We start from the raw sequence: 22,011 nt of genomic DNA, 5'->3' as shown, positions 1-22,011 counted from the left end.
ATCTGGGGATAGGGCCTTAGGAGATATTTAAGGTCATAAAGGTAGGGCCCTAATCCAACAGGCTTAGAAGAGGAAGTGATGCCCCTCGCCAAGTGCAGGCAACAGGGAAAAGCCATGTTGAGGACACATGAGAAGGCGGCTCTCTGTGAGCCAGGAGAGGCCTCACCAGAACCCACCATGCTGGCTCCCTGATCTTGGCCTCCAGTCTGTGAGAAAATCAATCTGTTGCTGAAGCCACCATGTCTATGGTAGTTTGCTATGGCAGCTCAAGCCAATCCATTGGGCCACCTCCTAAAAAACCTCCCTTATAAATAAAACCCTGAATGGTGTGCTGGGGAAGGGGGCTTAGTGGATAGGGAGCAAGAGAGAGGATCCTCTTGGCTTTTCATAACTGAGGGGCTGGGAGGGGGGGTTGGGGGCTGCACTTGAGTCATGGAACCAAGGGTCCAAGGTCTTAGACCTCTTGCTTGCCCTCACCTCCTTCCTGTCCAGCTTACAGTCCCGACACACCCTGGGAAAGTACAGCAAAGAGCTCACAGCCGAAACCGGTTTGGCTCAGTGGATAGAGCGTCAGACTGCGGACTGAAAGGTCCCGGGTTCGATTCCGATCAAGAGCATGTACTTTGGTTGCAGACACATCCCCAGTAGGGGTGTGTGCAAGAGACAGCTGATCGATGATTCTCTCTCATCGATGCTTCTAACTCTCTATCACTCTCTCTTCCGCTCTATAAAATATCAATAAAATATATTTTAAAAAAACAAACAAAAACAAAACAAAGAGCTCACAACTTACATGAACTCTAAAACTGGGGATCCCTTCATGTGACAGATGGGGAACCTGAGGCCCTTGCTTAGAGCTCCCTGGGACAAAGGGAGTCCCCTGGGCTCCAGCCCCAGCCGTAGCCTCCATACTGTGTGACTCTCCAAACGACACTCTACCTGAGCTACCTGTGCTGCATCCCGCTCACAGGCCCCCGAGGACCCTTACCCATGACAAGGACACATCACAGGATTAAACACACAGCCACCCTGGGAAGAGCTGGGAGGGCCACCTCTTGTCTCCTGCCAGCTGCGGGGCCTCCTGCCCTCACTGACCCACATGGTCTAGGCAGGGGTCCTCAAACTTTTTAAAGTGGGGGCCAGATCACGGTCCCTCAGAGAGCTGGAGGGCCGGACTATATGAACTACTAATTCCTACTGTAACACCTCGGCTGCGCTCACTGCCCAAAAAACCTGGCGGGCCGGATCAGACTCCTCTGCGGGCCGCATGTGGCCAGCAGGCCGTAGTTTGAAGACGCCTGCTAGGGCCTCTGGAATCGCTCTAAGGGCCCCAGGCAGGGGATGACTGTGGTAGATTCAACACTACCCGTTTGTACTCTGGAGTTTTACTTACACCCCAGCCGAACCCCACTCCAGTGCCTCACAACTACTGAAAACAGGCTTGGAGTTGGCATTTGCCTAATTGCTCCTGGAACATCCAAAGTCTGTGAAATTTTCCTAAATTTCTTTTCTTTTTTTTCTTTTTTTAAAATGCTACCGTAGGTTTTCTCCTAAGACTTACTTTATCAACATGTAAGAAAAGTTCTAGGTTACTGAACTCAATAGTAATCTGCCTTGAAGTGTGCTATTCTCAAGATTATTAAAAAAAAAAAAAATCGGTCTTTTTTAGTTCTTAAAAGAAAAAAATGGTTTAACCTCTAATTTACTTCTTATAAGGTTTAAACACAAATAATTGTGCATCAGCTTATCTGTGCAGCAATTAGTGAATCTGTGAAGCCTCAAGTTGCTGTTAACTTTAACCCACAGAGGCTGTCAGATTAGGACGCTCCGTGTGAGAGCTGGAGTGCTGCTGAGGCCAAGGGAGCTGCGGCGAGTGCTGCTTCCGCCTCCCCTGGGCTGCCGCCCGTCCCTCCCCATCGGGACCTGAGGCTGGGCCGTCCCAGCAGTCCTGCTCTGGGGTTCCGTCCACCTGCCCTCTTCCTGTCCCGCTCTCCTGCCTTCTTACCTACGGAATTCTCTAGCAAACTCTTCACAGAGCTGGGCAAGTTTTTCTTTCTTTCTTTCTTTTTAAAAAAATATATTTTATTGATTTTTTTACAGAGAGGAAGAGAGAGGGATAGAGAGCTAGAAACATCGATGAGAGAGAAACATCGACCAGCTGCCTCCTGCACACCCCCCACTGGGGATGTGCCTGCAACCAATGTACATGCCCTTGACCGGAATCGAACCCGGGACCTTTCAGTCTGCAGGCCGACGCTCTTTCCACTGAGCCAAACCGGTTTGGGCAAGCTGGGTAAGTTTCTGCTCAGCTATGGCCAAATCTCCAAAATGGGAATTTTATCGCGGTTTCAATGGGATGTTTTTGTTATAAAGTACGTGCTGCTGAGCAACCTTCCTCTTCTGCACCTGGTGGTCTTGACGGACAGTAGACTGACGTGTAGACAAAGGCACCAGAGCTGGGTTAGGTCCCACAATCCATTTACCAACCGCGCATTAGGCGCCGCTCTCTGGCGTGCTGGGAGGACACAGAGGCGACAGCAGAAGACACCTGCTCCCTGGGAGCTCACAGGCTGGCGGGGACAGTAACACAAAGACAAAGCGTGTACTAGCCAGGCCTCAGCGGAGGGAGCTGCTCCTGCAGTGGGGGTTGTGCACACCCAGCGCCTGTCCGTGGGGGGCCTGTCAGGTGCCAGGACTGGGGAAACCCCAGGAACAAGCCAGACATGGCCCTGCCCTCACGGAGCTTACAGTCTAGCAAAAAGACAAGCCAGAAACAGGGAACTATTATACAATCCAGTGTAGAGGTGGCAGGCTTGGGAGCGGATAGAGATTTGGTATCATACACATACCTCACTTAGGCAAACACTACGGCATTTGTCTGGGGAGAAGAGACGAGGAAAAAGGGAAATAATTTTAAGTCTTTGGCCCATTCCCTGCCTTCCACTCACCCAGCAGCGGGCAGGAGGGCCGGTGCCAAGCTCAAGCTCTGGCTCCTGTGGCCTCTCAGCTCCCAAGCGCCTCTTCTCGCCCGGGTGGGACTATGACACCGGAGGAAGTGTCTTTCATGTAACATGGCCCTAAACCGCAGACCAGACTCTTCACCTGGGGCTCCGCCAAAGGAGCTGTGCCGTTTCCACACGGCCAGGAGCAGCTGCACTCGCTGTGGACCTCCTGGTGCTGGCCTTCAACTGAGCACGCCCTCGGGTTTCCAAGAGGAACTGTGACTACACGCCATGTTCCCCTGGGCATGACCTTCCACTCTAACCCTGGAGTGAGCCAAGACTTTCACATGGCAGTCCCGTGGGGCACAAAGGAGGACCCAGACCCTGGCTCGGGAGCTGGGGGAGCTTCATGGGGGAGGGGGGTGGGGGGGGCGGGAGGGTTTGCTAAGTCCTTGAGCATGAGGGAAAAGAGAAGGCCAGGCAGGAGGGGACAGGGCTGGGAGGGGAGGGTGTCAGTGCGGGAGGCAGCTCTGAGCAGAGCCTGGAAGGCTGGGAAGACAGCGATGAGCCCAGGGAAGTAGTGAGCAGAAGGCAGGGGCGGGCGGGCCAACAGGCAGAAACACTGCCAGAGACCAGGTCCTGACCAGCCGTGTGAGTATCAGAGGAGTCTGGGATTTATTCCAAGGGCAATGGTGACGCTTAGGAAAAGGTCTTCACAGAGAAATAACAGAAACTCATCCTGAAGCACATGAAAAGGTAGCCGACATCCATAGTCATCAGGGAAATGCAAATCAAAACCGCAAGATACTAATTTATATCAGAAAATAAGTTGCTGTCAAAGATGTAGAAAAACTGGAACGCTTGTATATTGCTGGGGAGGAGGGAGAGATGAAAAATGATGTAACCACATGGGAAAACAGCCTGGCAGTTCTCCAAAAGGTGAGAGACAGAGTTATAATATGACCCAGCAATCCCACCTCTAGGTATACAACCCAGGAGTAATGAAAACATATTCCACATAAAACTTGTACATAGCCGAAACCGGTTTGGCTCAGTGGTAGAGCGTTGGTCTGCAAACTGAAAAGTCCCAGGTTCGATTCCGGTCAAGGGCATGTACGTTGGTTGCAGGCACATCCCCGGTAGGGGGTGTGCAAGAGGCAGCTGGTCGAGGTTTCTCTTTCATCAACGTTTCTAGCTCTCTATCTCTCTCCCTTCCTCTCTGTAAAAAATCAATAAAATATATATATTTTTAAATTGTACATAAATGTTCATAGGAGCACTATTCAGAGTAGCCTCAAAGCATAAACAACCCAAATGTCTGTTAACAGGTGAACAGATAAATAAAATGTGGCACAGCCATACAATGGAACATTATTCAGCAACAGAAAGAAATAAAGACCTGATACATGCTACAACATGGATGAAACTTGAAAATACGTTTAGTGAAAGAAGCCAGTCACAAATTATACAAAGTAATATGATTCCATTTATATGACATGTGCAGAACAGGAAAATCCATAGCGAAACAGTGGTTTGCCGGCGGGGGGAGGGGGCAGGGGGTGGGGTGTGGGGTACGGGGACAGGGAATGAGGAGTGACTGCTAATGGTACAAGTATTCTTTCTAGTGATGCAATATTCTAAAACTGAGTATGATGATGGCTGCACGTCTCTGTGACCATACAGAAAGCCACTGACGTGTACGATACATAAATTCTATATCAATAAACTGCTAACAACAAGAGTTCACGCTGGGGACGGTGCAGAACAGAGAGGGAGAGCTGAGGCGGAGACCAGGGAGGAGCTGCTATGGAGATGCAGCGGGAGACAGTGGCTGAACTTCGGGGAGGGTTGGAAGGAGCCGAACTAGACGAGGCCAGGTGAGGAGAGTTTGCATCTGCGGAGCCTCGGTGAGTTCCCCTGGGTAGCTGGTACCTCTCCCAAGAGGTAGAGTGGGAAACGAATGAGGTATCTAATTATCATCAAGCAGCATAAATGTATTTAAAATCTTGTACGTATAAAGACGAAGAGAAATGTGAAAAGTGGGTAGTCCTGCTGCCCACGTCCATGAAGAGCACTGAGCTCCCGCCAGGGGACTGTCCTGTCCGTCCTCACCCCCAAACCCCACAGGAAGGCCTGAGCACTCGGGGCATGGCGAACATATTGCACCATCTGAGGCTCTGAGCACAGGCTGGAGAGCAAGAGGGGCTGGGACCAACAACTTTCAGAAACACACTGAAAATCTTTTAAGATCCTTTTCTGGGTTCTGTGTGGCTGTGAGAATTGCCAAGCTGCTAAAGTGGGCACTTTTCTTGGTTAAACTGAAGACCAAGTTTTGACTACAAACCACCGCTCACCTGAAAGTCTGCCCTGGTCTCTACCAGGGACCAGGGAGGACCAAACGGCCTGCCCCACTGCTGGGAAGCGCAAAGGAAAACCGAGGAGGGGCCTTTTCTGAACACTCCACAGACCTTGTCAGTCGGGGCCCTGGCCACTAAGACTCTGTCCCACCCAGAGCCTGGAATGGATGGGGTTAGTCCCTGTCCACAACCTCACGCACAACCTCAGTTGACTCCCTGACTTCCCCCCCCTACAACAGAAGCCAGTGCTGGCCAGCTTACTGCAGCCATAACTGGGGCAAAAAGTCAAGCACCACTGAGACACACCAACAAAGCCAGCAGCTCTGGTTCCAGCCCATTCATTTGCTAAATGGGGAAACCAAGGCCCCCACTCATGGAACACAGGCAGGGGTGGCGCCCAGGTCTGACTCTCAGGGCCTCATATTTCTCACTCGATCAACTCCCAAACCCGCCTCAAGAACCTGGCTCTCAGTGTGCTTCAAAGCAAGAGGAGCTGAGAACCTCAGCAACATTAGGTCTCACCTGGCAGAGGAGCCTAAACTATCTCTTTCCCGGAACCCTATTAGGAAGGTGAAACGTATCATGGCCTGTTGTTCTAATCTTTCTGAAGGGAGAGAAAAAAGCAGGTAAAGCAACAAAATACGGACAACGCAGGCTCTGCTGCAGCCTCACGTCCCACGGCCCTTCCCGTGATGAACCACAGCGCTCGGCGCTCGGCCAGCTCTCCGGGGACGCGGATGAGCTCAGCCACAGACCAGAAGGGGCGTCAGAATGCAGGGCTGCGCCGGCACTGGGGCGCTGCAGGCAGGAGGAGAGCTGTGACATCACTAAAGGGACAAGGCTCACTCTCCCTAGCTCCCAAGTGCTGGTGGACTGAAGTGAAACACCCTTTTTACGCTGCAGGGGAATGCAAACATTAAATACTTCAAAACAGACATCAGACAGGAAAACAAATTAATCTACTGCCTTTTAGTTAAAATAATCGAACAAATACTAGAGATAAATGAACTGAAACTTCTATCACTAAGTCATTTGCCAGTTTTGAAGATGTCTCCAGGTGCCAGAAAACAGGTCAATGCATCACTGCTAACGGGACAATGAACAGGACCCCATCTCGGACGGGGGTGGGGTGGGGGTGGGGGGTTGGGGGGGGTTTCCTGCAGTGGGCAAAGGCAAGCTGAACTCTAGGTACAATTAGGATCATTTAAAAATAATGAGACTCCTCTCTTTGCCTTCTTCCAAAGTATATAATATATATTTAACAGCACATTAGACACCACTTGAGCTTCCCTGATAGCCAACAGGAAGTATTTTCACATATAAAAATTAAAAATTTAAACCTTAAATCATTAATATTTTTTAAACATAATACAGACTTAGAAATTGTTCAACTTGACCCCATGACCCCACCCCTAGCACAAAAAAATCCATCCCAAATCCAGAAGTCACAGTTTTTGTTCCTAAAAATCGCCCAGTACTGAACTTGATCTTCACGGCAAGCCGATTGCTAACAAGAGGTCCCCAACAGGCATCCCCGGGAGGAGCGGAAGCACGGCCGGCGCTGTGTCTGGGATCTACCTGGGCAGCACTGGCGCCTCTGAGGTCAGGTCCGTGAGATTCGGCCCCACACTAGGGTCCTGGAAGAGTGAGCTGGCCGCTTCCCTCATCTTCCCCCTCGAAGGCTGTCCAATAAGCACCTGGGAATTGACTTTTCTTGGGAAAAGGGTGCTGGTAACAGCTGTCAGGGCCAAGGCAATAGTGAGAAGTTCAGTTCTCTGCTCTTTGGATGAACTGTGTAAAACATTTTTTTTTTTTTTAAAGACACAATGTTAAAAATATTAAGAAAAACATCTACAAAATCTGGAGGGCTGCCTTTTTCTCAAAGGGTAAAGCTTGTGGGGTGGTAGGAAAAAAAATCAGGGCCCAGAATTCTAATTCTGCAGCAAAAGATAGACAGATGCCCTTCAAACATGTCACATTCTTAAGAGGCCTTGCTAAAGCAGCAAGAGCTGAGGGTGACGGTCTGAGTAAAAGCGGGGGCACCAGCGCCTGCAGGGGGGGCTCTACTGCGCACCCACCCTGCGCAAGAACGTCAGGCTCCAGGGCAGCTGCCATCGGCCCCAAGGGCGTCAGGACTCTGCCTCTGAACCAGAGCTGCTTTCCCGACTAACTTCAATCTGGAGAGACGGTAAGTGATCTAACCGGCTCTTCTTTTGGCGAGACTGTTCTTTCTCCTTAATCAGAGCCCCCCATGCCCTCTGCAGCTCGGAGTCATCCTCCTCAGTGCCAGGAGCCCTATGATCCACTTTCTTCGTGTTCTTTTCTTTGGTCTTGGATGCAGATCCTAAGCGAGTCCATAAGCTACCTGTTTGGATGAGAAGGCATCTTAGTTTTGGTAGTCAATGCTGAGAAGCAGGGTAGTACTGAGGAAGCAGGGGTACTGCCGACTCCTGATGAGCAGGCAACAGTGGTGGTGGGGGGAGGGGGGAGGGTCTGTGGCACTTGCAACCACTGTGCAGCCTCGCACAGGTAATCTCATCTCCCTGGCTGCAATCCCCTGCCTGCAAACTGAGGGATCTGGACCCACGGGGAGATTCTCACAGCCAAGGCACATGTGCCTCCACGCTGAGCATATGAGAATCACCAGGGAGTCTCTGCTACACCTGCCCCCTGCCTGGTGGAACTCACCGCCCGGTGCACAGCTGCATTCTGCCAGGAGAGGGCCATCCCCAGATCAACGTTCTACAGACTGATGGGCCTGCATCACTGCCAACTTTTAGAGATTCTGCCCACCCTCCATTAATTTTAAAAATACACTTTATCAATATCTAATAATAGAGAAATATGTTTAGAATTTCATAGTATAGCCACACTATAAGGCAATAAAGTTTTATTTATAAAGAATATAACCATGTAGTAAAGTGACTATGGTGAAACACTATATGAAAAGGTAGGATACATATATGGACAAAGACTGGAATAGCATAGATGAAACTAAAAAGTTTTTGTGCTAAACTGTAAGGACCAAAGATGGGTCTTTTTATCTATTTACTAAAATGTCCATATTACTACCATTATTATTGTTGTTATTACAATTATTATGGAAGAAAAAAAAACATTTCAATGCTTCATCCACTGTCCTTGCTCTTCTTACCCGATCCCATCCCCGCAGTGTTCAGTGTCACCCACCTGACTTCTTCTCCCGGGTGTCCGAATACAGGCCTTTAATGTCCTGCCTGGGAACACCGAGCCGACTGTGGACATCGGAAAAGGGTTCTCTCCGGACAACGGGGCTACAAGCCTTTTCTGGAGAATGTGGCCTTTTTCCCAACCGCTGGCGAATATCTAGGGGGGGAAAAGTACTGCTGTTACCACGTGTGTGCGCTTTGCTCTCTGTACTGTCAACCTGAGATCCTCACAGGACCTGCTCCAGATCTCCCCGATGAGCACAAAGGGCCAACACACCAGCTTCTCAACATCTCTCTATGCCAGTGATTTTCTTTCTTTCTTTTTCCTTTTAAATATATTTCTTTATTGATTTCAGAGAGGAAGTGAGGAGAGAGAGAAACATCAATGATGAGAGAGAATCACTGATGGCTGCCTCCTGCACACCCGCCACTGGGGATCGAGCCCGCAACCCAGGCATGTGCCCTTGGCCAGAATCGAACCTGGGACCTTCAGTCCGAAGGCCAACGCTCTATCCACTGAGGCAAGCTGGCTAGGGCTATGCCGGTGATTTCCAACCTTTTTCATCTCATGGCACACATAAACTAATTACCAAAGTTCAGTGGCAGACCAAAAAAAGTTATAATTTTGATTCATCCACATGTGACATCACGCTGGCTGTCGTCGTTCTTTTATTTGACAATCTAAGAGAAAAGAGGTCAGTGCCCCTGACTAAATAGTCAGGTACTGCATATTTTAAAAATTCTTGCGGCACACCGGTTGAAAATGGCTGCTGTATGTAATATAGATTTCCTTAGGAAAATTCAGATGTAAGGGTTCCCAGTGGGTGAGAGGGGGATGGGGTGGGGGTGGGGTTTCTCAGTTGACTGCTCCAGAAAGGAATTTCTGAGACAGAATCAATTATCTTTTTTTTTTTTTTTTTTTTTTTTAAGCAGACCAAATGATTGACAAACATTTTAGTTAAGAAGCAATAATTCAAAAGCCGAGGGCAAAAGTCACAATCTTTGAACATAGAAGTTCTCAATAAACTTATTACACTTAACAATAAATGTAATGAGAGTGGTGAAAAACAAAGGATTAAGAGAAGATGTCCCAAGTCAAATTTGTTCTTCCTCTATACCCCCTTCCACCCCCGGAACCTGCCTTTCCTCCTGAGCTCCTTCTAACAGTAACACAATTACAGCAACAACACCACCTCTGTCAGCAAGTCACTCTGCTGGGCTCTCACCACCTCGCTTATTCTCGGAGAGCAGCACCCAGCATCCCAGTCCCTTTGGCTGGGCCGCTGCTCCTCTTCCTGTCCTCCCTCACATCCCAGTGCTGCACAAGGCTTGACATTCTTGTCCACTGCCTCTGTGGTCCCTGACCACAAATGCTTACTGAACTTATAAGTAAATAAAATACAATAATTTCTATTACCCTTACATATAAAAAAATACCAATGATTTTGAGTGTCAACTTATAAGCTAGGAGGTCACCGTTCGATTCCCAGTCAGGGCACCTGCCCAGGCTGCGGGCTTGATCCCCAGCGTGGGGCTTGCAGGAGGCAGACGATCAATGATTCTCTCATCAGTGATGTTTCAGTCTCTCCCTCTCGCTTCCTCTGAAGTCAATAAAAATATATTTTAAAAAATACCAAAGACATACGTAGTAAAATAATCGTTAGGTTCAAAAATACTGAAAGCTCGTATTGAAAAGTCGGATTTTTCATGTCCTGAAATCGAATGCCTAACCCAAAATTTAGAAGTAATGAACCGAAACAACTAAATCTGTCCACAAATGACATCATTTAATCTAAAACCCTATCCCTGGCCATTTGCCTCTGGAGCTCAGAATGAAGCCCAGACACAGGACTGAACAACAATACCTGATTTAGTGCTGCTGCCTGATGGCCGTGGGCGTGTGTGCTGACGTTTTTCATCTAATAAATGTCGGACGTCCGCAAATTTCTCAGGTGGCAATTTGTTACCGATTCGGTGTTTGATATTGCTTGCTGATGTAGTATCTGACCTCATGGAGTTCCTTAAGAAAAAACAAAACAAAACAAGACACAGCTAACCAACTTCAACTATGGGACAATACCCATGCAAAAACCCAATCTAACATTCACTTACAAATACTACACACTGGTAATTATTTATTTACAAAAATCATGATCAGCCTGATGTAATGAGACCAGCCAGGTGAGCAGGTTCCAAGGTTTCCACACCTGATGTCTGTCAGCCATCACGAGCATGTAACTATGAGTCCCCTTCTCCTGGGACAAACAATGAGAGGCCTCTGCTCACCCAGGCCGCAGACAGATACAACAGAGTCTGCAATCCCTTTCTTTAAGGGCCCACTTCTCCGTCAAAGACATCTGCTACCATGCTAGGAATCAGCGTTATTTTGGCAGCATTTGTCGTTACAAAGTTCTGTGAAAACTAAAAATAAGGATGTGAACAAAGCCATACAAACCAGCTCGAATGGTTCCTTCCTTTTCTCAAATACACCACCAAGAACACTTAGAGAAAGCATCCCTAGATTCCAACCCTTCCAGTTGTACATATGCTGTCTGCTCTGAGGAATGTGCTCATCCTCATCACCACTAGTCATCAAAGAAAAGCTCATTAAAATAACTGGGGTTTTGCCGAAACCGGTTTGGCTCAGTGGATAGAGCGTCGGCCTGTGGACTGAAAGGTCCCGGGTTCGATTCCGGTCAAGGGCATGTACCTTGGTTGCGGGCACATCCCCAGTAGGGGATGTGCAAGAGGCAGCTGATCGATGATTCTCTCTCATCGATATTTCTAACTCTCTATCCCTCTCTCTTCCTCTCTGTAAAAAACCAATAAAATATATATTTTTTTAAATAAATAAATAACTGGGGTTTTTTTGCCCTGGCTGGTTGCTCAGTGGTTACAGCGTCGGCCTGAGACCAAAGGGCCTTGGGTTCGATTCCCGGTAGGCCAAGTAGCTTGGTTGCAAGTTCACCAGCCCAGGCAGGAGCTCATAAGGGAGCAACCAACTGATGTGTCTCTCTCATGCTGATGTTTCTCTATCCCTTCCCTTCTCCCTCCTTTCCACTCTAGCAATCTATGGAAAAAATATCCTCGGTAATGATTAAAAAAAACACACAAAAACACAACTATTTTTCTGGTTCATAAAATTAGCAAAAATTAGAAAATAATAATACCTAACATTGATGAGTATGTAGGTTTCAGGTGGCAATGTGAGTGAATAAAACCTTTCTGGAGTGAAATTTCGCATACCATATTTTAAAACATATGCAATAATTGTAATTTAAGGAATTTATCTATTAGTGCGATAGTAAAAAAATAGAAACCTAAGTATCCATCAATAAGAGATTGGGTTAAATAAACCATGATACTTTCAAACAATGAATTACATACAGCTGAAAAAATAGTGAATCTCTATAACATGTTAAATGGAAAAGGCATACTGCAAAACAATGTAAGTAGCATAACTTCACTTTTGTACAACTATGCCTATAATTTCTCCATGTGTTCTGTGTATGCATGGAATTAGTGGGAAGGTTATTCACCCAGATGCTAACCGTCCTTGTCCAGGAGAGGATGACTATACAAGTGATTTTCACCTTTTATACTGTCTATAACAAGGATCTCTTCTTGTATATTTTGAGGAAAAATCAAACACTTTTTTTTAAAAAATATATTTTATTGATTTTTCACAGAGAGGAAGAGAGAGGGATAGAGAGTTAGAAACATCGACGAGAGAGAATCATCAATCAGCTGCCTCTTGCACACCCCTGGGGGTGTGCCCGCAACCAAGGTACATGCCCTTGCCCGGAATCGAACCCAGGACCTTTCAGTCCGCAGGCCGACGCTCTATCCACTGAGCCAAACCGGTTCCGGCAAAATCAAACACTTTTATTCAAACTCTACAAAGGACTAGAATTAGAACAGATAAGGAGATTATAAAACTAAGAGAAATTAAAACCAAGTTAGTAATTAGTATTTAAAACCAAATTAAAAGCTATCACTGACAGAATAATCATCTTACCTAATATTTTTCAACTGAGATTCCACTTCATCGGCGTACATAGTCATTTTCATGCTTTTCTTTGGTGAAGGAGTGGAAATCATTTTCAGTTCTAGATCATAGTCCATTTCATCGGAGTCTGAGCTGCTGGCACTGGACCTCCTGGATGAGCTCCGCTCCCGGGTCTGCTTGAGAGCCGGGAGCTCCTCATGGTACTCCACTACCACCCTGTCGTCGGCATCCATGTCCTGGTCCTCCTCCTCCTCCTCCTCCTCCTCCTCTTCAATGGGCTCCTCAGGAACATTCACTAGTCCTAAGGAATTTTACCAAAAACATTAGGGAAAACAATGACAAGTCTAATTTTCTATTTACTTCACTGACTTCTTTAAAAGAAAGGCTCCCATGCCCAAGATTTTATTGACGCATTCTCTCTCACAGTGCCAACCTGGCTGCCATTCTGACACCTACAACAGAAGAATGGCTAGGTCAAGTGTGATCTAGCAACCCATGGATTACAAAATTATCTAAAATACAGTCAACTGCCATTATTCAGATTCTATATTTTTGACTTTGCCAAACTTATTTCTAACTCCAAAACCAATGGTCGCAGTGCGTTCACGGTCATTAGTGGACTGTGCAGCGTGGCAAAATGAGCCGCCATACATGCATCTTCCCAGCAGAGGCCAAACGAGGCCGCGCTTTCCTCTTGCTCACCTCACACTTAAGTGTCCTTTTGCAGTCTAGCGAGTGCCACATTTTCCACATTTATGTGGTGTTTGTTGGTGATTTCAGTATTTAGTAATGCCAAAACTGTCTAGTGTTCCTAAATGGAAGGAGGATGTAGTGTACCTTAAGAGGAGAGGAAAATATGTGTATTATATCAGCTTTGTTCAGACATGAATTACATTGCTGTTGGCTGACTGTGAATTCATGCTGATGATTGTATTAAATGTATGTATTAAAATAAAGTGTCTTTAAACAGAAAGACAAGGTTATATATTGATCAGCTGACTAAATGGTATGACCAGATTCTCAATGGTTCAGTATTTACTCCTTCAAGGGTCATGGTGACTTTACAGACCATAATCACTAGAAATAATGAAAATCAACTGCAACTTTAAAGTTCATGAAAAAACACATATAAATAGTGGAAAAAGCAGAATATAGAATATATGTTTACAAAAATTGTAACATTTATTATAAAAAAAAAAAAAAAGGAAAAATGTAAAATGAAGTCAGTATATTATAGTGCTAGAATTAGGGGCAATTCTCTTTTTAATATTTTTAATATAATTATGAAGATTACATGATGAAAATATCTTAAATATCTTAATGTAACTGAAACTGGAAAACTGTAACTGCATAAAATGCAAATTTCACACATATAATTTTCTATATATACATTAAATAAAAATGTATGGATGTGACCTCTCCTGTCCTTGTTACAATGATAAACATGTATGCATGTTACTCCATGTTTATATGTTCACTCAGCTAGTTCTTGTTCTACCAAGCATGTGGAAGATCCCACAGCTTAGGTTCAAAATAAAAAACAAATCTTTATAAAACATAATGAAAATGGTTCTTTAACAATAAGCAAAGAAAGACGAGAAGAAAGAAAAAAAAAACCCAAGTCATGATATCCTATTTTTCTGGAGACATTCATGTGCACAAGCCAATACGCATAAAACACTAGCTATAGCAGTCTATTTTCATTTTCAGATAAAGGAACAATAAAATCAGCTCATCTGATAAAATATTTAAAAAAAAATTTTTCATACAGCTTTTGATATAAAAAGGAAAAATTAAGATTCCTAAGAATAGTTTTATTTTCATTCTCCCTATGTCACATTTGATCTTTTTTATTAGAACAGCTTTTATAAAATCATTTGACCTCTTTGTATGGGCAATTTAAAATTAATTGTGACTTGACTTACTTTCCTATATGTTGGCAGAGGGTGAGGGCAAGGAAGAGAGGATGATAAAGTTTGGAACCTTAAAAGACTGTATTAAGAGTAAAAATATGATTTCGGGAGCCAAACATGTGTCTACCCAAGAGCTGAGCAGGCAACTACCGGAATGTCGATGTTTATAGGACGTCAAGCCAACATCATCCCCAATCATGGCTCTCTTCTTGATCACATCCCGCTGAATGCGACGGGAATGATATCTCCGCTTCCTGCAACATTGTCAAAATAAGCACATAATCAAAGACCAACAGGAAGGACCACGAAACCCACTGATTAATTTCAACTTCACAATGACAAATGTCCGGTGCTGAGACAGACATCTGAAATGAAACTGAAGCTCATATTCTCACACCTTTACCACAGTTAAGAATCCTGCACTCTTCCCTCCTGTCTTCCTTCGAATCCACACATGGAGTTGACATTCCACTGCAGAATACCAACTAAAGGGTTAAGCAAAGTTTAACTACTGTGTTTTATACTTTTGGACTCACCAAGAATTACTAAGAATTCCTTTCATGCCTCCGTAATTTGGATTCCCATATTTCATGTAATACTGACTTCTTCTGGCTGCTCCAAGTTCTTTTTTGTCATCTAAAAATTAATTACAACAGTTACCTAGGATTTCCTGTGGGTGTGAAAACAATGTGTTAGAGTTAAAAATAAATAAATAAGACTGTTTTGCTTAGCTGGGATAGGTCAGCACAATCAGCCAACAGAAGGGAAAGATGCACTGCAAACATTCCCTCTCTCTGTGCCCACTAAGGCAGTGTGTGTGTGTGTGTGTGTGTGTGTGTGTAGGGGAGGGGAAGGACATGAAGGGGAAGCAAAACAGAGATGAATGAGGTGAAGCAGCTGTCAAGGAGGAAATACTTCATAGAGGAAATACCACTATTAAACCCCAACAATACAAGACATAAGGTTCTAAGAAGCATGACAGAGCTTCAATCATTACAAGTGCTCAGGCATCAAATGGGCTTTTTAGAAAAGGTGGCATTTTCACTGCCCCCTGAAAGGTGATATTCATTTCTTTCTTTTTTTTTTTTTTTTGTAAATATATATATTGTTTATTTCAGAGAGGAAGGGAGAGGGATAGAAAGTCAGAAACATCAGTAATGAGAGAGAATCATTGACCAGCTGCCTCCTGCATTGGGAATCGAGCCACAACCCGGGCATATGACCAGAATCAAACCCGGGACCCTTCAGTCCGTAGGCCAACGCTCTATTCACTGAGCCAAACTGGCTAGGGCTTATATTCATTTCTGATTCATAACATACCAATAACACAGAATCAGGATTAAAGAAGCAGACTATACAGAATTCCATATATTTGATAAACCATTTTTTCCAGTTTATCGTGATTTCCTCAAAATGGCTTAAAGTACTATATATATATATATATATATATCTAGAATGCTCTCCACCACTCAAATCAGTAAATGCAGAGAAGATCCCTTTGTCAGGTTAAAAGACCCATTAGTAGGAAAGAAAGGTGGTCAGTGATCACACATACTTTTCATAATATAAAGGACTTGAACAGCTCTTTGGGCACTCACTGACTGCAAAGGACAAACCCCAATATGAAAGTATCAGTGCCATGGGTAAACTTAGTCACACAAACTAGTATGCCCCCCTACAAAAAAAAAAAAAAAAAAAAAAACGTGCCTGACGAGAATCAGCTAGTTCCAGATCAGAGGCGGGGAAAATACAAGTTGGGTCTGGAAAAACAAGATGTTTTAGTGTGCCATAGAGAAAGTGGTCCAAGAATCATGGAGACATGTCAGAAGCACACAGTGGAAGGGGCTCTACTGGCCAAATCAAAGGCAATTCTCGAATCAAGATAATGACAACAATGGATGATAACCCAATGAATAAAACAAAACTACATGAGCCTAAACTGATATAAGTAAATAAATAAATGGGTAAAAGGAAAAGCTCTTCCTTATAGCAGACGGCTAACTAATAAATGATGCAGTTAATAAATCAACAGATGCTAAAGTGACTGCATGAAAGCCTGATGAGCAATAGGCTCCTTACATAATCTCAAAGTATCTTCCCACAAATTTTTAAATCACAAATGGAAAAACAGCAACTTGACGGTTTGGAGAAACCTGGTGATCATCACCTTAACCCAGTGATGAAAGATACCATCCCGGTATGGGACAGTATCACGTGCCTCCTGACATGAGGCACTGAGAACAACACATTATCACTTCTGTGGTATTCCTGCCTAAAATGCACAACCCAAATCAGAAAGAAACACAAGACAAAACCAAACCAAAGGGTTGTCTATAAAATAATGAACCTATCTTTTTAAGAAATGGTTCAGCCGGGACCGGTTTGGCTCAGTGGATAGAGCGTCGGCCTGTGGACTGAAAGGTCCCGGGTTCGATTCTGGGCAAGGGCATGTACCTTGGTTGTGGGCACATCCACATCCCCAGTAGGGGGTGTGCGGGAGGCAGCTGATCAATGATTCTCTCTCATTGATGTTTCTAATTCTCTACCCCTCTCTCTTTCTCTCTGTGAAAAATCAATAAAATATATTTTAAAAAAAAGAAAAAAAAGAAAAAGAAAGAAATGGTTCAGTCAAGGAAAACAGAGCAGGTCCAGATCCAGGGAGATTGAGGAGACATGGATTAGTTGAACACTCGCTCTGGAGTGGACCCCAGGTTGGGGGGTGGGGGGAGGAGAGAGGGGAGGAGAGGAAGAGGGAGCAGTAAAAGGAAAGTCCAAATTTATTTGACAATTATCATCGTCGTTGTCATCAAACACTGCTACAAACAGCACTCACTGTGTGTCAGGCAGTTTAATGTCAGAATGAGGAATTCCTGGAACAACTAATGAAATCTGAATGTGGATTATGGATTATTGTGTATTAATGCTAAATTTCTCGATTTTGATAAGTGTGCTCTGTGTAAGACAAAATCCTCATTCTTCATGAATACATATTGAAGTATTAAAAAATGAAGGGTCATTTCTAATTAACTGTCAAACAATTAAAAAGAAACAGTGTGGGGGTTTAATGTGCACCGAAAATCACTGTGTATAAAAAGCCTTACAAATTATAGGCTTGACAATAATTACTTAGAGCAGTGGTCAGCAAACTCATTAGTCAACAGAGCCAAATATCAACAGTACAACTATTGAAATTTCTTTTGAGTCAAATTTTTTAAGCTTAAACTTCTTCTAATGCCACTTCTTTAAAACAGACTCGCCCAGGCCGTGGTATTTTATGGAAGAGCCACACTCAAGGAACTAAAAAGTCGCATGTGGCTCTCGAGCCATAGTTCGCCAACCATGGCCTTAGAGAATTAGACCTGAAGGGCACTATGAGCAATGTCCAAGAGGTTATTACTGTGATAAATAAAAATATAAAATTTTAAAAGGTTTTCATGGTTCAGATGATAAATTGGCTAAAAAGCACATGGACAAACGAGCTTTAACAGAAAATAACTTCTTTAGCCAGAAATCACAAAAGAGCACAAATAGTTAGTATTTACTTTCCAGGTCAGAAATTCCAACTCGGGCAACAAGCCATCATTTCATAAGCACAAAATATTACAGTTTGAGATTACTTGATCTAACCTCTGATTCAAAAGAGAAGGATGTCATTCAATAATAAATCACTTTGATTAATAATAAAAATCAAGAGCAAATACCATATTTACCTTTTGTAGCAAATCTCATGAACAACTTATTTCCTTTAGCAAGTTTATTAGCTGGACGAAGATCGTTTCTTAGCAGAGACTCTTCTTCTACCTGAGATAATGTTTCCAACTTAAGAAAAAAGAGCATTTCAATATAAAAAATTAAAGCCATTTTCTCTTTTATTCAGAAGCAGTTACCATTGATTAAGAAAGCATTCTGCCTTTAATAACACTCTCAGTATTACTGCACTAGGTTCTAAGTCAGAGGTCTTCCCTGACCACTTTGTCAAACAATGGTTTCCATCACGCTATCCACTGACCCTTCTTAATTTCCCTCATGGCAATTATCAATGCCTGACATTGTTTTATATACCTGCATCAGTGTATCTGTATTATCTGTTTTCCCCACTAGAATGTAAGCTCCAAGAGAGCAAAGACTTTGCTTGGCTTGAAGCTGTATAATGCATCTTTTTATATGAATACACTTTAATTTTTCCAACAGTAGTATATAATCTGTTAGGAAATATGCCATTTCTTGCTTTTTCCAAATTTTACTTATTATGTAACACTTCAAAGTATTTAACAAAATCATTTTCTCTTACAGAAATGTGAGTACTATTCTAAGATCTCAAGATAAATCGTGCATTATTCTCACACAAACTTAAAAAGCAAGGGTCTGGTGCGCCCTCAGGAAGTCTAGCGGTGAGAGCCAGAGGAAGAACGCAACTTAAGTCTTTAAGCCTTAAATAAAAACAGTTTCTTACAGTGAAACCTTACACATGTATTTTCCCTATTACTAACCTCTACGTCACTTGAGTTTTCATCTTCAACTTCTCCTTCTTCAGCCTCATCATCTGAACTGTCTTCCTGCTTGTCTAAAATGGAATGTGCAGGACAAGATGATCTTTAAAATAACTCCATCTCATATCATTTAAAAGTCCGATTATTTTCTCCATCTACTTACTAATATTCCAAAACATCAAAGCCTTTTTCAGAAATAACTAGCGCTGAGATACTATATAACACTTTGCACAGAAACCCAGACCAACTGAGTAAATAATAGGACTTTCAGCCCAAAAGTCCCCTCTTTGTGTTCAGTTACCTTTTTTGCTTTTCTCAGATGACTTGTCCTCATTGGCATCCCTGCTTTTTATCTTATCCAGGTCTGGCAGAGAGCTCATATTGATAAGGGCTCGTGTGGCTGTCATTTCATCCAGCCAAACCACATTACCTAAAATAAAATGTAAAATAAAACAACATCATCACATCCAAATGGTTAAGTTTCCTGAGAGCAGAAACTGCATCAGATTCATTGTTGGTTTTTTTTTGTTTTTTTTAAATACATTTTTTTATTGATTTTGTACAGAGAGGAAGGGAGAGAGATAGTTAGAAACATCGATGAGAGATAGACATCGATCAGCTGCCTCTTGCACACCTCCTACTGGGGATATGCCCACAACCAAGGTACATGCCCTTGACCGGAATCGAACCCGGGACCTTTCAGTCCCCAAGCCGACGCTCTATCCATTGAGCCAAACCAATCTTGGCGTGTGTTTTTTCTTTTTTTTCTTTTTTTTTATGTGTAACACATTGTTTAATGACAGGAGAATCATGTTCAAAAATCAGAGAAACCAGGGGGATACTGGTTACCTTTATACTTCTGTGCCAATGAGTTGGCTTTTTTTTTTTTTAATTAAATTATTATCTGTGTACATATCTTACCATTCTCCTCCCCTCTCATTCATACCCTCCCTCCCCAGAGTTTTGTGTCCATTGGTTGTACTTATATGCATGTATACAAATCCTTCGGTTCATCTATTATTTCCCCCAGACCTCCCTACCCGCCCCGCTGTAATTTGACAGTCTGCTTGTTGCTTTACTGTCTCTATATCTATCTTTTGGTCCATCAGTTTATAATGTTCTTTATTATCCATAACCATATTCATTGTTAAACCTCATCTAGGTACAGATTGAGAGCAATAAATATACAAACCAACAAATGAAAAGAATAGGAAGTAGTAGTAAAACCTCTTTGATGAAAGTGGCCTTAAACTGCATTCCCCAACTGGGTTCCACGAAATAATGGTCAAAGATTCCATGCAAAAGTGTTTACATAATAAAACTGCCTGGCACTTAGTGCTATGTGTTAGTTCTTGATGAGGATGATGATAATCTATAGTAATAAAAGGGAATATAATATGCTAATTAGTCTGGACATCTTCCAGATGTCCCTCTGGACATCCATCCGGTCCAAGCCACAGCAGATGCGAGGCCCGGGGCTCAGGCAGCCATGGGCTCAGGCAGCCGCTATGGCCAGCAGCAGCAGTGGGGTGATGGGGATGGCGCCTTCCCCTGATCAGCCCAGTCGCCTCCTGCAGAGGGAGGCCAGACTGCAGGTTAGGCGGGCTCCCCATGTGAAGCGGGCCTAAGTCGTCAGCAGCACATCCCCTGAGGGCTCCAGACTGAGAGGGGGCAGGCCAGGCTGAGAGGAGCAGGCCGGGCTGAAGGTGAAATCAAATTTTTGTGCACCAGGCCTCTGGTTATCAAATAAATGTGGATTGCCCTCTATACCACTGCCCCTCCAAGGAAGCCCTATGCTATTCCTTATCATCCAGACATGCTTTTAAATGATGCTCTCCCAATGAGGATGGTACCATCATGGATATATACAATGGAGACATAACAGACTCTTGGCTTTGTAGCAACTAACTGAATTTGCTTCTTTAAAGAAAGAATTTAGCCAAAAAGAAAAAAGATTTTGAGACTTCTTATAGAGTCTCACCTTTGTTACTAACACACCATGTGGCCTTGGACAATTTACCTTCTCTGTTTCTCAGTTTCTTGGTTTCTGATGCACAATATAAAGTAGCTGAACTGGATAATTCTAAAGGTCTCTCCAACTGCAATATCCCTTATCTAGTTTTAATGACTTAAACCAGTGGATAGCAAACTAAAACCTGCAGGTCAAATCCAGCCCATCATTTGTCATTTATTTGTTTAGATGTGTACCAGATTTACTTAGGTTTAATTAATGTACAATAAACTACACATCCACTGCCTGTTTTTGTAAAATAAATTTAAAAAAATATTTTATTGATTTTTTTTACAGAGAGTAAGGGAGACAGATAGTTATAAACATCGAAGAGAGAGAAACATCGACCAGCTGCCTCCTGCACACCCCCTACTGGGGATGTGCCTGCAACCAAGGTATATGCCCGTGATTGGAATTGAACCTGGGACCTTTCAGTCCACAGGCTGACACTCTATCCACTGAGCCAAACTGGTTCTGGCTGTTTTTGTAAAATAAAGCTCTATAGAAAATAGCCAGGCTCGTTCAACTACATACCGTCGATGGCTTTTCTCATGCTCTATGGCAGAGCTGAATAAATGACAGAGACTATACGACCTGCAAAGCCTAAAATATTTACAACCCAGCCCTTTTTAATGACGCAACCTGTAACGGGTGCGTACTCTTTCACTAGGACGTGTCAGTACGTCACGCCCGGAGGACGTAATTTCATATTATTTTTTTTATTTATAATTAATGAAAATAAATGAATATATATGTATATATATTCATTTATTTATATATATAAAGCACAAAGGAAAATACAAAATTACAAAAAAAATAGAATACCGACAAATAAAAATGGACACGTTAAATTAAAAAATTATAAATTTTACAAACAATGATAAAGATTACAAAAAATAGCCGAAACAGGTTTGGCTCAGGGGATAGAGCGTCGGCCTTCGGACCTAAAGGTCCTGGGTTCGATTCTGGTCAAGGGCATGTACTTTGGTTGCCGGCACATCCCCAGTGAGGGTGTGCAAGAGGCAGCTGATCGATGTTTCTCTCTCATCTCATCGATATTTCTAACTCTCTATCCCTCCCCTTTCCTTCCTCTCTGTAAAA

General features: G+C 43.6%; 1 protein-coding gene across 10 annotated transcripts in view; it reads right to left on the bottom strand.

Annotated features, from left to right (window-relative positions):
- Nucleotides 1-6,531: 6,531 nt before the first annotated feature.
- The window catches only part of NCBP3 (nuclear cap binding subunit 3), a 29,404-nt gene continuing 13,924 nt past the window's right edge, over nt 6,532-22,011 (bottom strand). For 2 of the 10 annotated variants that reach the window (XM_036451799.2, XM_036451809.2), the window contains 11 exons: nt 19,201-19,329; nt 18,900-18,973; nt 18,120-18,228; nt 14,946-15,045; nt 14,537-14,663; nt 14,422-14,425; nt 12,506-12,797; nt 10,353-10,507; nt 8,489-8,644; nt 7,502-7,664; nt 6,532-7,090 (listed from right to left, as the gene is read on the bottom strand). In XM_036451799.2, the coding sequence (XP_036307692.1) occupies nt 6,874-7,090; nt 7,502-7,664; nt 8,489-8,644; nt 10,353-10,507; nt 12,506-12,797; nt 14,422-14,425; nt 14,537-14,663; nt 14,946-15,045; nt 18,120-18,228; nt 18,900-18,973; nt 19,201-19,329 (1,526 nt within the window). In that variant the 3' untranslated portion in view covers nt 6,532-6,873. Of the gene's footprint in view, nt 7,665-8,488; nt 8,645-10,352; nt 10,508-12,505; nt 12,798-14,421; nt 14,426-14,536; nt 14,664-14,945; nt 15,046-18,119; nt 18,229-18,899; nt 18,974-19,200; nt 19,330-22,011 lie in introns of all 10 variants that reach the window. The other 8 variants (XM_036451801.2, XM_036451804.2, XM_036451800.2 and 5 more) reach the window with 8 other exon arrangements.

Source organism: Pipistrellus kuhlii, unplaced genomic scaffold (assembly GCF_014108245.1).
Source record: "Pipistrellus kuhlii isolate mPipKuh1 unplaced genomic scaffold, mPipKuh1.p scaffold_m20_p_23, whole genome shotgun sequence".
Lineage (NCBI taxonomy): Eukaryota > Metazoa > Chordata > Mammalia > Chiroptera > Vespertilionidae > Pipistrellus > Pipistrellus kuhlii.
This window is presented reverse-complemented; position numbering and strand designations above follow the sequence as displayed.